Source organism: Gnatocerus cornutus, chromosome 4, assembly GCF_029298725.1.
Source record: "Gnatocerus cornutus isolate USDA-ARS CGAHR chromosome 4, icGnaCorn1.1, whole genome shotgun sequence".
Classification (NCBI taxonomy): Eukaryota; Metazoa; Arthropoda; class Insecta; order Coleoptera; family Tenebrionidae; genus Gnatocerus; species Gnatocerus cornutus.
Genome location: NC_142236.1, coordinates 2,276,511 through 2,292,398, shown reverse-complemented (window position 1 = coordinate 2,292,398; position 15,888 = coordinate 2,276,511). Strand labels below are relative to the sequence as shown.

Genomic DNA, 15,888 nt, shown 5'->3' with positions numbered 1-15,888 from the left:
CCTATCAAAAAAAAAAATCTAAAGCGAAAAAAGCTGTTTATTTGGTTTAACTCCTACAAAGCCAGCTTAGGAACATCCATTGACCACGGCAAGCACTTTAGCATATTCCTTTTGGATCTCGCTCTCTTTAGCGACGGAAACTAGTCCAGTGGCGGAGTCTTTAAAGAGAAGATCCTTCTTTCCGTTGAACGATCCAAACATCTTGAAGAGATCCGGTCTCTTGGTATACAAATTGCTTGCCGAGAGCAAGAGATCCCGGATTTCGTCAACTTCGTTGTTGGTCTTCGAGCGACTGGTCACCACCATATGGGGCGGGGCATGTGCGAGATAACAACTTTCGTACTGATCGACGGCTTTGCGGCCTCCTTCTGGACAAAGCAGCTCGTAGTCCTCCGCCTTCAAGTCTTTGGCCCAATCCTCCCCATTCCTTCCGTTGGTGTTCCCCGGGACTGTCACATGCTTGACGAAGGCCACGTCGCCGCCCCCTTCCACCAGGCACCGGAACGCCCCCGTGTACCCACTGTAAGTCTCAGTGGAGTCAAAGCTGCATTTAGTTGAAGGATCCTTCTTGTCGCCGACGCAAAGTTGGCATAGCTTTTGGTCCTTGGAGCCGGGTAAGCAGCTCGCTGAGAAAAACTCGGATAGAGCTTTAGTGTAGGGACAGTTGGCTTTGTCGATTAGGTTTTGTTTGATGAGGGTGTACAAGGGCGCGTTATAGCCGGCAGTCCTGCCGATTCCAGTGTGGCAGGATTTGGCGCCTCGTAAATCGGAAAAGGCGTTGAATTTCGAGGATTTTTTGACAACGGCAACGGCGTAATACGACTGTCCGAGGTTGCCATATTGTTCGGAGACAATAGGGACTAAGTTGAATTCTCTTTGGGCTTTGTCGACGAGACCGCCATCGAGGGTGATGATATCAGCGCCGTTGTCTCTTATTGTCTTCATGCAGTCTTCAAGAGTCTTTTCTTGAACACAGCCAAAGCGAGGTCGGATGTTTCTTGAGAACGCTGACTTTGACAGAGCTTCACACTTCTTCAGCTCGTCGTCGGAGGTGACACAGAACCGGACTGTCTTAAAAGGCGGCCCGTAGTCTCTTTCGATGACATCGGTATAGTTGGCTTTGTCTAGATAGTCTTTAGGCGGTATTACCTTGTTTTCCTTCACCAGAGACTTCTCGTCCACCTCCAGCACCTTTTTCAACCAATCAGCGTGGGTCTTTTCCCCGACGCTATCTAGATTCTCGATTTTTCTCCTTAATTCATCCACGGTTTTGATCACGTCAGCGTTGGCCATGTAGCCTTGCCAAGGTCGCGCCGCCCACCGACAAGGAGTACCAGTCACAGGCACGCGAGTACCATCAGGACACAAGTACGAGTAGTTTTCGGAATTTTCATTGGTGGATTTCGCCGGAGTGACGCCCACAGGCAACTAAAACCAACCAATTAGAGAAAGGGGTGGGTTAGGAGGGAGGTAGTACCCCGAAGAACTTGCGGACGTAAATGACTTTGGTCCAGGCGACTTGACCACCATTATGGGCGAGACAGCGCAGGGCGCCGTCATAGCCGGAGAAGCTATCAGGGTAGTCACATACTTTAGGGTTCTCGCAGAGGGCGCACAAATTTGAGTACTTCGTCTCTGAAAAAAAAAACGGTGTAAACTCGATAATTTTTTTTTTTGGGTACTCACTCCACTCCAAGTCTAGCTTTGGATCCGCCGCCCACTTCCCCACAATGCAAGCTTTGTTAAACAGCTGCGAGAGGGCCTTCAGCTCGTTTTCCCTCGGACTCAACTGGGGGTCGTTCAACGGGCCTATAATCCCTTTCGCCTTCAGTTTGGTCAGCGGAATTTTGTACCCCACATTCCTCCCAACCCCCGTGTGGCACGAATTCAACCCCTTCAACCCTTCAATCCCGTTGATATCCAAGTCTTTGTGGACAACAGCGACAGCTTCGTATCGAAATTCAGCTAAAACGAGTTTGTCAAGTGAGAGGACAAGTCGGCCTTGGAATGGTAAGTACCTTCTGGTTCTTCGCGCGTACGGATTTCTTCAAACACGGCGAAATCTTGATCGGACGTTTTCGCCGCTACATACATATCCTCAGGGTCCACAGTGAGAAAATCAGCGGCGTGTTGCTTAATCTTCTCAATGCACTGAAAACTGAAGAAGAAGTGAAATTGACGAAACGGGGGAGACAGTACCGGTCACGAGCAGGAATGCAGACGATCCGAGCGGGACTCTTGGTCTCTTGAGAAGCCATCTGCTGGCACAAGGAGAGGAGTTCTTCAGGGACGCACATTTTATCTAAGAGAGATTTGAAGATGGTGATAATCAAAAGAACGACTTACATTCGTTTCGGGTGTTTCTCCGCCACCGGGGCACCGCCTCCGACGCCGCCACCAACACCACCACCACTAGTAGGAGTTTCTTCATCTTCTCCTTTCACCGTCACACCAACACTGCTCTCTTCGGCGGTCACTTTGCATTTATATTATTATTCACCGCGAGTTTGTAAACATGCCAGTGGCGGCACTAATGGGGTCAGTTGTGGAATTCTTGCGTCGAACAAAGAAAGTGGGCTGTGGGTACGATTGGAACGAGCCGCCACTGGTGTTTACAAGCGATAAATAATGCATGTTTTGTTCGTATTTTATATCTTGCTAATTGAGAGCAAAAATAAAATAAAGGGAAATCCCGTTTGACAGAAAAACCAAGAAATATCAGCGAGTTGTTTTTTTATGATAAAACCGCGAATAATTTTCCTATTAAGATGAAGCAGTCACCTTCGGAAATGGTCAAAACACGTTCGTTAGAAGATGTCTTTATTGCACTTGGTACATAAATAAATAAATAAATTAATACCCCTACTGGCAAACTCACGGCTGGATTTCTCTAGAATACAATTCTGCCAACCTAAAACCAAAAACTGTTAAATCTCCTCAAAAAAAAAACAACAAAAACTGCTCCTACTTCCGGTAGCTCAGCTTATCATCAATTCCTTGGACAATCTTCTGCGTCTTACAAAAGACACCCTCGCATTCCTCCTCCTTCGTGTAATTTTTCGAAAAACTCTCGATGGCTCCCAACACAAACTCAGTGATATTATTTAAATAGTCGCTACCAACTGAAACTCTAATTTAGAGCTTCTTCATTCTCCAATCAGAAAACGCTTACCTTTCTGTGGTTCCATTTTCCGCATCGTTTCGTCATCATCATCTCCCCCATCATCAGGCATCGAATCATCCACTTTGCTCTTCAGATGTGGTATAAACATCAAGAGACACAAAACGGCAACAAAACTCACAAACTTCTTAAACAAAACAATCTTGAGAAGAATTTTACCCAGCGTAAAAAGATCAAGTTTGAATTTCAGCTTGTCGAGAAGTCCCAGCATCCCATGAGGGACCCCATACGATGGGGCCGGTGGCCCATAAACTGGTACCAAAGGGACGTAACTAAAAACAACCGTTAAACTAAATTGCGCGTTTTGGGGAACTGTACTTGGAGGCTGGTGCTGAAGGAGGTGCCGATGGAGGTCCATACTGGTACTTCGGAGGGCCATATTGGTACTTCGGAGGTCCATACTGTGGTCCTGGTCCTGAAGGGTACGGAAAAGGCTCAGTATACTCCCGATCCATCTTGGCAGTTGTACTCTGGGACTCCTGATAGGCTTCCAGGTACGAATCCCGGGCGAGAGTCCCAGTTACGAGCACTAACACTAGTACCAACATTTTAGGGCGATGGTTGTACTATCAGTGAGGAAAAAAATACATTGTTGTGATATAAACATGGCCTACTGTGATTTGGGACGATTTTTATATTCATGACAAATAATTAAGTGGATCGCAGTAGGCATTGTTATTCCGTGCGGTTGGCATGGACAACAATGCGGACGGACGTGGTGGTCATCATAAGTGGGGAATTTAGCGCTAAGAGAAGCAAAAGTGATCATAATTGAATTGGGTAATTAGAGTGCGGTTTGGGGATTTAAATACAATCGGGCGAGGAGGCGGCGACATGGTTAAGGCAAATTGGAGCGGCGTGACAAATCTTGGCGGAATTTAGCCTTTATAAAATCAACATTAAAGAATAAATACATAAAAAAATTAAAAGTGCGCGCCGGTATGGAACTCGGCCGGTTTGGTTCCAAAAGTGCGTGACCATAGCCACCTCCACCTCCTTCTTGTCAATGTCAAAGTCGTCAAAGTGACAGTAGCATTTAGGTTATGTTTACGTCGCCCCCTTGTCAAAATGACTTTTCGCTCTCAGATGCGCTACATGAACCCTTACGACATCCACAAAGCCCTTATTAACGACTACATCCTCAAGCAGCCCGGTGACACCCAACTCCTCTACCGCGACACTTCCAAAGACAGAACCGACAAAGATGTACTTAGAGACAACCACAGATTCCTTTGGGACGAGACAGCCCCCGACACGTGGGGGGCTCAGTTCGCCAAAAAGTACTACGATAAGTTGTTCAAAGAGTACTGCATTGGAGATCTCAGTTTGTACAAAGAGAATAAAATAGCGCTCCGCTGGAGGATTGAGCGCGAAGTGGTGGTGGGAAAAGGGCAGTTTATCTGTGGGAACAAAAAATGTGAAGAGAAAGAAGGATTGAGGACGTGGGAGGTGAATTTCGCGTATCAAGAACAAGGAGAGCGGAAGAACGCGTTGGTGAAGATAAGTAAGTTGGGGGGAGAATTTTGGGGTTTTTATTGGGGTGTGGAGGGCTGTGCCCTGATTGTTCCAGGAAGTTAAACTATCGGAGTAAGAAGCGAGAAGTGAAGAGACTCGGGAAGAAACACAAAGAAAAGCAACAGAAGGAGAAGAAACTGGAGGAAAAGTCAGAAGAAAGAGAGCCGCAGACAAGCACGGAGGCGAACGTTGAAGAAAAGGAGACGGTGGAGTCCCCGTGGGATAAGCACAAACCGGAAGAAGTGAAGTCCAGAGATGAAGAAATGGAGGATTACTTACAGGAATTGTTGTTGTGAAGACACTTTGAATTTCCCGCCGTATAATAATGCGCCAAATTTGAATTGAATGGTTTATTGGAGGTTAATACACAATAAATAACACAACTACATAAATAAAAAAAAATAAAAACGAGTTTCTCATGTCTATAAAAATCTACTTTTCCCTTATTATAAAAATCGCGATAACAACAAATGTAAAAAAATGAGCAATTTTGCGCTAGATTAGTTAACAATCTATAAAATGCTTTGACTCTTAAAATACGAGTTTGTGCACTACAAAACCGCAACAAAATTATTCGTGTTTTTCCCCGTTCTTCATCGAGTTCTTCTCGTCGCTGTCATCATCGGAGAAGTCCTCGTCGTGATTGTGTGTGACGCTCAGCGGAGTCTCCGGCCTCACATGGGGGACCTGCGAGTGCGACCGCTCCAACACCTTCTTCCTCGCCTCCTTCTCTTCGTTATTCTTGTCGATGGACTCCGCCACAAACCTCTGCTCATGAGCCACCGTCGACTCATGAGGGAGCAACATCGCCGGAGCGCGAAACATGTACGAAAACGGATAATACAAGAGATTCAAATGAGTAGCCGCGTACAAATCGGCGTATCTCACAACCTGCGACGAGAAAAAGGTCTGTCGTGAGCCGGATCTGAACAAACTCCCCAACATCCCATACGACATGTCCATTTTATGCGTGACGTCACGAATCGCCAATCGCAGCTTCGAAATATCCGGTTTCTCCTTCGTGCTACTGTCTAAATTTCTACAAAGATACAGTGAGACCTCGAAGTGTGGACGTGGCGATACTTACTTGTACATCTCTCCTAACTTCACATCCAACATTTGTAACTCGTCGAAGAACTGGCACTTGTCGGTCCACACGTGGAGCTCTCTGACTAGCTCAGGGACGATGAGGAAGGTGCGCCAGCCGCGGATCTTCTTACTCTTGAGAATATCGCCGAAGATGTGGTCACCGACGTAGAGAACATCCTTGCCTTTGGCGCCGATGAGCTTGGTGAAGACGTCGCAGGAGCCGCCTGAGTAAACCTGTTCTTTGAGGAAGGGACCGGTGTGGATGCCCACACGAAGAGCGCCGGTTTCTGTGTCGACTTGACGGAGGATTGTACCCTCGCCGAAGAAGAGGGGCTTGCGGGCGTCCACGACGATGGTGTCGAAGTAAGTCTTCCAGTCGCGGTGCGGGTCTGTTGGCTAAGACGCAGTGTTACCACCCGTGGAGGAGTGGTGAAGACTACTTACTTTGGCACCATGAGGGAAGTCGAAGAGGTACGTCATTATCTTATCGGTGAAGTTGTAGTCGCTGTTGGTGAGGAGGAAGGTTTTCGCGCCGCTTTCTCTCAAGCGCGCTAAGAACATGGGGAGGCGCTCGTCCTTTTTTACGTACTTCTCTAAGTTTTCGATGGTTTTGCTTTTCAGATCACCCTGTAGATGGATCCAATCCACCGCGTTCCGGACGTCCTAAAACCACGAATTAGAACAGAAACTTGGAGAGGGGGTGGTTTACTTGGAAAATTGACTTAAAAGACATGTAAAGATCCCCGAATTTCACCCCCGTCAGTGTCTTGGTGTACTGGGGGGAGTTCGTGAAGAAGTCCACCAGACAAGCCAGCAAGTACGTCTCTGGTAAATTAAACAGAGTGTTCAACACGTAAACTCTTGATTCGTCCAACGGAAGGAATTTGTTCGGGTATAATTCGTACACTTGCGAACTAAAAAAACGGGCGTCACGTACAGTGAGGTCTTGTAGAATCTCCACTTACTGTTTGACGAATTCGAAGCCGTGGACGCACACGAGGATATTTCCATAAGCGTCGACTTTTAATAGGTTTCCGTATTGGGCATCGAACCACAGACCTCTGGAATGGTAGATTAGAAGAAATGGGTTTATGGGTCTGTTACTCACCTGACAGGAAACGTTGGGTCGTATTCGAATTCTAAAATCTCTTGTGGGTAGCCGATGTAGACCATGCGCTCCTTCACCAAGTCAAAGCCGAGGATTTCGTACTCTGGAGATTTGTACTCTGAAAAGAACGAATTAGGAGGCTCTAAATCTTCCGGTATGTTGGTACGACTGGACCAAAAATACTCACCAGCAAGCGTGTAGTCCATATCGAACCCAAAAAAGCGGATATTCTCCAAATGCAAGCTGCGATTAACGAATATCCTGAAACAAAAAACGCAATTAGAGAAGCGGCGGAAAAAACAACGAAAAACCTGAAGCGGACGTCATCAAACCGACTCAAAGTGTAAATAAATTTCTGCTCTCTCGACACCATCGTTTCGCCGTTTTTCGGTTTCGTTCCAAAAACCCTAAACTTCCATTTGTTGGACAGAAAAATTGCGGCGAATTTTCCGAAATTCTGACACTGACGTTTCATAAATTGTCAAAAAACCGCAATAAAGTAGGCGGAGAATTGGGACAGTATGTCGTAGCTTCGTCCGCAGCCCACTCCGATCCAATTCTTTAATGAAGTTTAATAAACAAAGTAATTAGCGTGAAGACAAGGTCGGTAAACACCACCAAGTCAACAATTTTCCAATAATATAAAAATGTTGATCAATCGATAAAGCGCGCCTCTGCATTTGGCAGCGCCGCCAGAACGTCACATCGAAAAAGCATTTCAAATATTCATAAATATGCACGAATTTTTAGGTCACGACGATTTTATCTGCTAATATCGCTAAATAATTCGAAAATAATTACGACATTACCGACTGATATGTGAAAACTTTCCGGGTGGCCTTGATGAAAAAAACAAAGTTGGCAATAGGTGACATTTCGGGGGTGATTTGAGGTTATCACCATGATATTCAATGACAGTTGACAGAATGTCACCACGTGTCTGCTTAAGTGAACTAAATTTGAACGTAAATTAAATTAGCGCGAATTAGAAACACGTTTGGTCTGTTTTAAAGTGACCGCTTTTTCCAGCGAGGTAGGCGTTGAAATTACGACTTTCACTTGATGAATGAGTTATGAGATCTAAAATGACGTTTGTATGAATATTTAATTCTGTCAGATGTCATTTAAATTGTGATTGATCATCGAAACTACGATTTTCATGTTTGCGCAATGAAATTTTTAATTAGTTTATATCCAGATCTCTAATTATAAACGGGGAATTTCTGGTCATTGCCAAGAACAGAAAAATTTCGGCCAATAAAAGAGATCCCAACAATTAATTTTATCAGGATGCTCGGATTATCAAAATTGACAGAACTGTGATAAGAACATGAGAACATATGTTTGCCATTGAACTTGATAACTGATAAAGATTAGTGAGACTTTGTTTCCGTGAAAAAATTAATTCTATATTGGGTCAATAAAATATGGAATATTTGGAATAAAATATGAATATGAATTCAAAAAATTGAATATTTATGGTATCGCGCTACCCGAAATTGGGGCAATTATGTAAATCAAACAAGTGAAATGCGTGGTGTTGTAAATGGAGGGTTTATGGCACGGAGGTGGCGTTGAAAATTTCTGGCACCACTGCTCAAATCAAGCAAGTCATGGCGAAACTACTTGATTTGTGTCAAACAAAAGTTGAATATTTATGGCACAGAGGCGGCGTTGAAAATTTCTGGCACCACTACTCAAATCAAGCAAGTCATGGCGAAACTACTTGATTTGTGTCAAACCAAAGTTGAATATTTATGGCACGGAGGCGGCGTTGGAAATTTCTGGCACCATTGCTCAAATCAAGCAAGTCATGGCAAAACCACTTGATTTGTGTCAAACAAAAGTTGAATATTTTTGTGGCATGGAGGCGGCGTTGAAAATTTCTGGCACCACTGCCCAAATCAAGCAAGTCATGGCGAAACTACTTGATTTGTGTAAAACAAAAGTTGAATATTTATGGAACGGTGTTGAATATTTGTCATTTTTGTATCCACCGTTGGATATTTATGGCACAATTTCAAATTAAGTTGAAGAAGAGTCGCCGCAGGTTGAATGTCTCTGGCAGTTGAATACTTATGGCACACATTCAACGCTCGTGGAAGATCGCGGTTGAATACTTCTGGCATTGCCAAGTTTATGGCACAACTCCGCATTCTGTCGCAGCCTTCCTCGATTCTATTTAAAACCAGCGAAAATGACTAATTTCGCCTAACAATACGCACATCATGGCATTCATTATGGCATTGGTTTATGGCACGCTTCAAACCACCTGTTCCCATAGAAGTATGACTAATCTTTCCCCGAAATAAAATGCAAACTATAAAATTCGCCCAAATATTTGGCCCAAATCGCGATTTATTTACACAGTCTGAAGGAGCTCAAGATCTCATCAGAAAACAAACAAGTCGTTTTCTAAACAAAGTGTGTACTTTGTCTGGGAAAATTGGCATGGAATTGTGAGGAAAACTTACTCATTTGAGGCTTTCGCGCGGCGCCCGTTTTCCTCCGAATTTCCGTTCTTGAAGCGCATTTCGCTCATGAAAATTCGCACATCATCCAAACAAAAATAACGCGAATGCGTGCACACACGTGGATGTTCACTGAACCACTTTCAATGTATGAATGAAGGTTGAAGCGATGCATCGTTAGAAGGAAGGAGCCTCTAAATTAACGGAGATTTTCATTGTTGGGGGGACAAGTGACCTTAACTGTCATTGTTTATTGAATTAGAAGGTGTCGGGGATTCACTTCGCTTAGTTTCGAAATTTAAAGTGAAATTTTGCGCCTGTTCTGGCCAATTGATGAGAAATTCTTTAGATAACTCTATAAATAGACTCATCGCCATTGTGTAATTACAGATTTCAAGCAACAATTAATCGATTCTGAGAAGTTTGCGATAATTAGTTAATTTGTTTGGTACCGCTGGTTAGTAAGGGTCATGCCACGGCCGTCGCGACTCTGTATCCACCAAAAAAGGAACCAATCACGTACGTTCATCCATCCAATCAAAACAAGAGTGCATAACTGCATAATTGGAGTGTTGAAATCGAGTGGGCTTCGGACACCTGTCATAGCCACCTTAGCAAAACGCACGCAGTGATAATAATAAACAAGTCGTAAAATAAGTCGCGATAACGAAGATATTTTTAGTAAAAGATTTGTTTTCGTGGCGTTTAAGCCCTACGGTTACACAACGTCAGCAGCCTTTGACCTTTAATCTCTTCGACCTTTCGTGATTGTTACGACATCCAGAAGATGTCTCCAGAAAAAATACCTGTGGGCTAGCTCTCTTTTGTCGATCCAGGTATTTTCCGCACGCATTCCACCGGTGAAACTCTCGAGGTCGTTTTCAGATCGGTCGCATCGTTGGAGGTTGTGGAAAGCGACGAGTTTGGAACCACTGGAAAACCCCCTCGTGCGCATTTCATCGGAATCTGGGAGCTGCGGCATGTTTTAAACTCGAGACCACACAAAGAACTGAGCAGAAACGCAATGAGGGTCATTGATAAGCGTGTTTGGCGATAGTGGGATTGACCAATGACTGATGGAGCACGTGTGCGACAACACGCCCACTTTTACGGCCCGCGGTGGTCGAAATGCCGTGGAATGTCCCCAATGTTTGTATTACTGGTTGCCTAGCTAACATTCCCAAATTTGGAATTCCAGATTTCTGGCTTATTTACTAACCTGTGACTAGCATGCCTGTAGTATTTTCTGGAGTTCTGGTCCATCATGCCGCTGCTCCCGTCTGAAGACATCTTCACCTGGTAATTTTGAGGTTATGTCCGCGGTGCTCCTCTCAGGGTTTTTTGTGGTGTACTATTTCAAGCTGCAGGCGCGTAATTGCAAACAAGTCACTAATTTAGTCAAACTGATCAGAAATAGATCGCGAGGATAAAAAATTTCGAACTAAATTGACGTTGACTGGTGTCACCTCTGGACGCGACATTGAAGATAAAACTTTTTATGATAAAAAATTCGCACGTAATTAAACAGAAGATATTAACAATTAGTTTGTTTTCTGGTTTTTTCCCAGATTTACGAGCATCACAGCTGATTGCGACAGATTTAGAGACTTTATCGCCAGGGGTTGGCACCACAGTTTCACCCAAACCGTCAAAATCACCTCCAACCAGCCCCCAGTTACAACTCCCCCATAGATGGGGCCCCCTAGTCAACTCAACACCCCCTTAGTGCCTGAATAATTGCAAAATACTCCCCGCGCAAAAACGGTTGGTATCTCTGCACATCAATATTTGTTGACATCTGTCACAAGAACATAACCCGACTTTCGCGAAGTGTCATGATGCATTCCGAAGAACAGAAACCGGTGGTGGAGGCTCCAACTAAGTCCTCCATGGAAATCTTGTCAGAACTCTTCAACAGTTTCGACGCCGAGCCTCCTGTGATTATCAAGAAAGAGAAATCGGACTCTCCCAAAAAGAACAAGAAGAGCAAAAAGAAGCACAAGCACAAAGAGAAGAAGAAAAAGAAAGACAAGAAGAAGAAACGCGATCACAGCTCCGGAAGCGCGAAATCCGAGATCGATTTGGCCGAAATCTTGATAAAGCAAGAGAAAGAGTCCACGGAGCAAAAAATCAAAATCGAAGGTACTGAAATTAGTTTTAATCTCGATAGTATTAAGAAAGAAAACAAGTTAGAAGACGGGGAAGTAGAATCCGATGAAGACAAAAAACATAAAAAGCGAAAACACAAGAGCGACCACGAAAAAACGAAGAAACGGAAGAAAGAAGACCGCACAAAGGAAAGTGAAGAACGAGAGCTACAACTCCGCATCAACGATCTCCGTAATAAAATCAAAGGAAACCGAAGTAGGAGTGTCGAAAGGCGGGGCCGCAGTCAAGAGAGGCGGAGTCGCAGTCAAGAGAGGCGGAGCCGCAGCCGAGATAGGCGGAGTCGAAGTCGTGACAGGCGCAGTCGCGACTACAAAACCAAACGAACAGACAACTCGTTCTATAAAGAGGAGGACTTTTGGAGGCGTGGCCACAGAGAGAGGCGGCATGGCGAACGCTCCTCCTCTCGTGACTCCTCCCACATCGACAAAAAGAAACTACTAGAAATCGCACGGAAGAACGCCATTCAGATGATGAAGTCGGGGAGTCTTCCTGGGGCGCTCACTCTGGGGCCCCAAGCACAAGAAAAAGTGATCGCGGCGATCAGAGCCGGGGGAAAAACCATCGAGGAGCTCACAGAGTTCTGCAAAACGTTGAGTAAGAAGGAGGAGCTTGGAGAGCTGTCGTCCAATTCCGAGCATGGGAGTGACAGCGACACGGATAAACCGTTTCACCATCCTTTTCAGATCAAGGATCGGCCTACTTCGATCACCATGAATATAAAAGTGAGGTTGTCGAGCGTGTTTTGTTCTTATTGTTGCGTAGAATTCTGTTCCATTGCCTATCAAGTCGACTCAGGAAAGGACAAGTGAGCTGCGTTTACAGTTTCCTGTAAGCAGTGGGCAGTTGCATAGAAAAACGGAGAGTGAGTGGGTTCCCGTGAAGAAAACTCCAGAACCGGTAGCTCCGCCCAAAGTGGAAGCCCCGCCTCCTGAGAAAGAAGTCGCGCCCGCAGCTCCGCCCGGTCCGCAAGTCTTCCCAGTACCTCCAGCAGAAGTGCGTTTAGCCTCCATTTTCGTTTTTATTCGTTTTTGCTCGTAGGCGACTTCCGTGGACATCGGCTCCATCGTCTCTCAGCGGTTGACAGCCATAAGAAAACTGCAAGAGAACCCGAACGATGTCCAGGCTTTGACTCAAATGTACAAATCGAATCAAGAGGTCTGTTTCTAGGTTTTTATCGTCTTTTATTTGATTTTTTTTGTTTAGATGCAAACCTGGGCGCAGAGTAAACAGCAACCTGGTCAGTTCACGGGCACCACAGGGGCGCAGGTGCTCTCCCAAGCCGAACTGTCTTCAGGTTACCAAGCCTGGGCTAAAAAGGTACAAATTCACTCCCACAGGGCTCCTGTGCTACCCTTCCGCTCCTGGAACAAATTTTCAGGCCATCCAAAGGGATTCAATGAGATCCAGATCGGGTCGGAAGTAGGCACAGACCATTTCTACACTGCTAGAGATGGAATCTGTGGCTGCTTGTGCGGACGCCGCCCCTCGCTCGGGGGCAGCGTCCGACGAAAACCGACACCTGAGAATTTGTTTCAGGCTACTATCAGGTTACTAAATCAGGGTTCATCACTTGGAAACTGCATGACTTCGATTACGTGCGGTAAGTGAAGTGATTTTGGGCGGGGAAAGATTTGATTGGTGGTGAGTAACACGTCATTGGTGTTTGAGGTGAATACGCAAGGGCATTGGTTAGTTTGACACAAGTTTACGCCTCTTTTTCTATAGGACCAATTGACGTCCGCCACGCCGGTCTCGGGAGGGATGGGAATGCACCTCCTACAGAAAATGGGGTGGAAACCTGGCGAAGGATTGGGGAAAGAGAAAACAGGGGCGTTAGAACCACTCCTATTGGAAGTTAAACTAGACAAGAAAGGTCTCGTCGCTAATGAAGAACAGAAAAAGAAGAAGAAACAAGGGCAGAGCCAGTGGAATACGTACACGATTCAAAACAAACACCCTGTATCTCTTCTGGGGGAATATGCGTCGAAGAAGAAATTGGGGGCGCCACAATACACGTTGTGTTTTGAGTGCGGTCCGGACCACAAAAAGAACTTCCTCTTCAAGGTCAGTGCCACTTTTCTCTTCGTTTCTTAATAAATTTTTTAACAGGTGATTTTGAATGGGGTGGAGTACAAGCCCAACGTTGCCAGTCCTAACAAGAAGGAAGCTAAAGCCGCCGCTGCCACCGTCTGCCTCCAACATCTCGGCTTGATTCAGTAGTACCACCGCCATGTAAATAAAGCCACTAGGATTTATAAAATAAATTTATGAATTCGTCTCAAAATTAAGTTTCCATAATAATACACTTACGAACACCAACTTAAATGAACGTTATAAAAGATAACAATGAGAAATGCTAAAAATAAATATAAAATGTAGTCAGAAGTTTACTCTAACGGAATATCGATTTCTGGGAAATCCTGCTGGAGTTTGGCGAGCTGCAACAAAGAGCCAATGAGAACAAAGGGCGGGTCCAATAAGCACCAATAAGCGCGACTTGTTATAACCACGTGACGACTTGACGTCACTGCCCACCAATACCAACCTGTGATTTTTTAACGCGGTTACATTTGATCACATCCATGGTTTTGAGGGAAGGTAAAGACAGGGCGGCTTCGCGGCAACTTTTGATGGTAATATTCAACCCTCTGAGATCCAGTTCTCTTAACTGTGTGCACATGTGGAGAATCGGCATTAAGTTATCATCGTTGATCTCTTTCCACCCGTAGATCAACAGACTAAAACGAGATTTCAGTGGAGATTTTAATTCTCCAATTGTTACCTCTTTAGTTTCGAACAGCCTGCCGCGATCTGTTCGAGTGAGTCCTCGGGATCGCACTCGAATCCCGCAGCCGAGATTAGCGCCAAACTCCGGAGTTTCGTCAGTCTTCCCAACGTCCTCAGGCTTTTCGCCCGCAGTTTCTTCCTCTCGCTGAAGTAAATCTCGCGCATTTCCTCGTTGCTTTTCGAAAGATTCTCGCAGATTTCGTTCACGTTGACGTTCGTGTTGTCCGCTGAAATCAGTCACGTGACCAAGAGAGCCAATCAGAGGCGTGGAGGAGATCGGGAGAGCCAATCAGAGGGGACAAGATGGCGCGTGAAATGTCATGTTACTTACAGAGGTGTAGAATTCGCAGTGCTTCGTTGTTTTTGACTACTTCGCTGGCGATTTTTTGCGGGAAATGACATGACACCCATTTTATGCTCCTGAGAGTTGTGATTGACGCCAGGGATTGGAAGGAACTCTTGCATCTATACAGGGTGAGCTCTAAAAAGTGCGTTTAGAAGGTGATGATACTCTTGATGATTACCTTTAAGATTGACGCATTCTGAGAGGAGAACGAGGATTTCGTCGTTTCGGCAGCTGTCTACTTTAATTGATTTGACGCACTCTCCGCACTTTGTGAGGGTTCTGTGGAAATTGGGGTTAGTTTTGAGGAGACAAGGGGGCGCGGACTTACATGCGCACGTATTTATCGAATTCTGAATAATCAACTTCAGACTGATTATCACAAAACTTATACTCTATACACAGTTCTTTGGGATATGATATCTTGGAAACGAAAGACTCCAGAAACTCTTTATTCATGTTGTACTGAAATTGGATCTACAGAGTGGCTCTGAAACTGTGCGACTCACCTTTAGGGTCACTTTTTGGTACAGAGAACTGTCCTTGGATACGTTATTAAAAGTTGAACACAGTGTAGCACAAACCCCAATGGTTTTTAAGTCCAAATAACGAAAAATATTCACTAAAATATCATACTGAGAGAAAATTAGCCATTTGACCTACTAAGCACAGACTCACTGGTAAAGAGGTTATGTTATGTTTGCTCGAACTTTGGTCTATTTGACGCCTACTTTTTTTCCTAGGGGGTCCCTCTGTATTTTGGTTCGTTTCCAAATCTTGTTCCATTCTGAAGATTTGTGCTTGGGGTAGTTTTTGGTTAGGAAATCGATTCGATGCTATGATAATCCGGAAGAAATGTTGCAAATTGTTGGTTTGGTAAGACTGGGGCCCTTTTTGGTGATAACATTAATTTCTGGGGGTTTGAAATGATGGGAAAGTTTATCAGAAATTGACACTTCGAGATGAGATAACTTCAATATGGTGGGCGAAAGTGACAACTCCCGTTGGCTCGAAATCCCATTAGATCGAAACGCGGCTTCACTCAGGGGACGAATTTTACACATTTCCACAGTAATTAACACGTTTTTAATAACACTTAACACCACCATTGCTTTTGTAGTCACACTAATTGTCTAAAGTAGAGTAATTACAGGTTTTGTCATCGAAACTAGTAATATAGACGTCCGAGGTTGGCAGTACTGCAACTTACTAATCGTGGTGGCTG

At 44.8% G+C, this 15,888-nt stretch overlaps 7 protein-coding genes across 9 annotated transcripts; 2 read left to right on the top strand and 5 right to left on the bottom strand.

The window, feature by feature from the left end:
• Positions 1-19: 19 nt before the first annotated feature.
• On the bottom strand, positions 20-2,486 carry Tsf1 (Transferrin 1). The gene is made up of 6 exons (XM_088033595.1): positions 2,347-2,486; positions 2,200-2,302; positions 2,019-2,158; positions 1,687-1,965; positions 1,478-1,635; positions 20-1,428 (listed from the first exon to the last, which is right to left on the bottom strand). The coding sequence occupies exons 1-6, from the start codon at positions 2,429-2,431 to the stop codon at positions 67-69; spliced, it is 2,127 nt and encodes a 708-aa protein (XP_087889721.1). The 5' UTR covers positions 2,432-2,486; the 3' UTR covers positions 20-66.
• A 323-nt stretch (positions 2,487-2,809) lies between these two features.
• LOC148175901 (uncharacterized) lies at positions 2,810-3,908 on the bottom strand. The gene is made up of 4 exons (XM_088033606.1): positions 3,500-3,908; positions 3,173-3,453; positions 2,969-3,122; positions 2,810-2,911 (listed from the first exon to the last, which is right to left on the bottom strand). Exons 1-4 carry the CDS (start codon positions 3,727-3,729, stop codon positions 2,875-2,877), a joined length of 702 nt encoding a protein of 233 aa, XP_087889732.1. The 5' UTR covers positions 3,730-3,908; the 3' UTR covers positions 2,810-2,874.
• Positions 3,909-4,154: 246 nt separating this feature from the next.
• Positions 4,155-5,127, top strand: LOC148175900 (protein FRA10AC1 homolog). The gene is made up of 2 exons (XM_088033607.1): positions 4,155-4,685; positions 4,730-5,127. Exons 1-2 carry the CDS (start codon positions 4,250-4,252, stop codon positions 4,990-4,992), a joined length of 699 nt encoding a protein of 232 aa, XP_087889733.1. The 5' UTR covers positions 4,155-4,249; the 3' UTR covers positions 4,993-5,127.
• On the bottom strand, positions 5,103-10,394 carry Nt5b (5' nucleotidase B). 2 transcript variants are annotated; one of them, XM_088033598.1, is made up of 8 exons: positions 10,171-10,394; positions 7,081-7,154; positions 6,894-7,011; positions 6,751-6,846; positions 6,495-6,699; positions 6,230-6,448; positions 5,784-6,181; positions 5,103-5,735 (listed from the first exon to the last, which is right to left on the bottom strand). In XM_088033598.1, exons 1-8 carry the CDS (start codon positions 10,344-10,346, stop codon positions 5,267-5,269), a joined length of 1,755 nt encoding a protein of 584 aa, XP_087889724.1. In that variant the 5' UTR covers positions 10,347-10,394; the 3' UTR covers positions 5,103-5,266. The 2 variants fall into 2 exon arrangements, with proteins under 2 accessions (XP_087889724.1, XP_087889725.1); XM_088033599.1 differs by lacking the exon at positions 10,171-10,394 and adding an exon at positions 9,368-9,540.
• On the bottom strand, positions 10,395-11,201 carry LOC148175898 (uncharacterized). The gene is made up of 4 exons (XM_088035000.1): positions 11,170-11,201; positions 11,128-11,138; positions 10,584-11,085; positions 10,395-10,535 (listed from the first exon to the last, which is right to left on the bottom strand). Exons 1-3 carry the CDS (start codon positions 11,199-11,201, stop codon positions 10,772-10,774), a joined length of 357 nt encoding a protein of 118 aa, XP_087891126.1. The 3' UTR covers positions 10,395-10,535; positions 10,584-10,771.
• Son (Son RNA binding protein) lies at positions 11,089-13,817 on the top strand. 2 transcript variants are annotated; one of them, XM_088033596.1, is made up of 6 exons: positions 11,089-12,255; positions 12,296-12,526; positions 12,572-12,688; positions 12,737-12,850; positions 13,259-13,597; positions 13,643-13,817. In XM_088033596.1, the coding sequence occupies exons 1-6, from the start codon at positions 11,200-11,202 to the stop codon at positions 13,751-13,753; spliced, it is 1,968 nt and encodes a 655-aa protein (XP_087889722.1). In that variant the 5' UTR covers positions 11,089-11,199; the 3' UTR covers positions 13,754-13,817. The 2 variants fall into 2 exon arrangements, with proteins under 2 accessions (XP_087889722.1, XP_087889723.1); XM_088033597.1 differs by lacking the exon at positions 13,643-13,817 and adding an exon at positions 13,070-13,133 and having other exon boundaries at positions 13,259-13,495.
• Positions 13,784-15,547, bottom strand: LOC148175896 (uncharacterized). The gene is made up of 8 exons (XM_088033602.1): positions 15,342-15,547; positions 15,173-15,298; positions 14,995-15,128; positions 14,845-14,945; positions 14,652-14,801; positions 14,316-14,547; positions 14,079-14,271; positions 13,784-13,971 (listed from the first exon to the last, which is right to left on the bottom strand). Exons 1-8 carry the CDS (start codon positions 15,447-15,449, stop codon positions 13,921-13,923), a joined length of 1,095 nt encoding a protein of 364 aa, XP_087889728.1. The 5' UTR covers positions 15,450-15,547; the 3' UTR covers positions 13,784-13,920.
• Between the last annotated feature and the right edge of the window lie 341 nt (positions 15,548-15,888).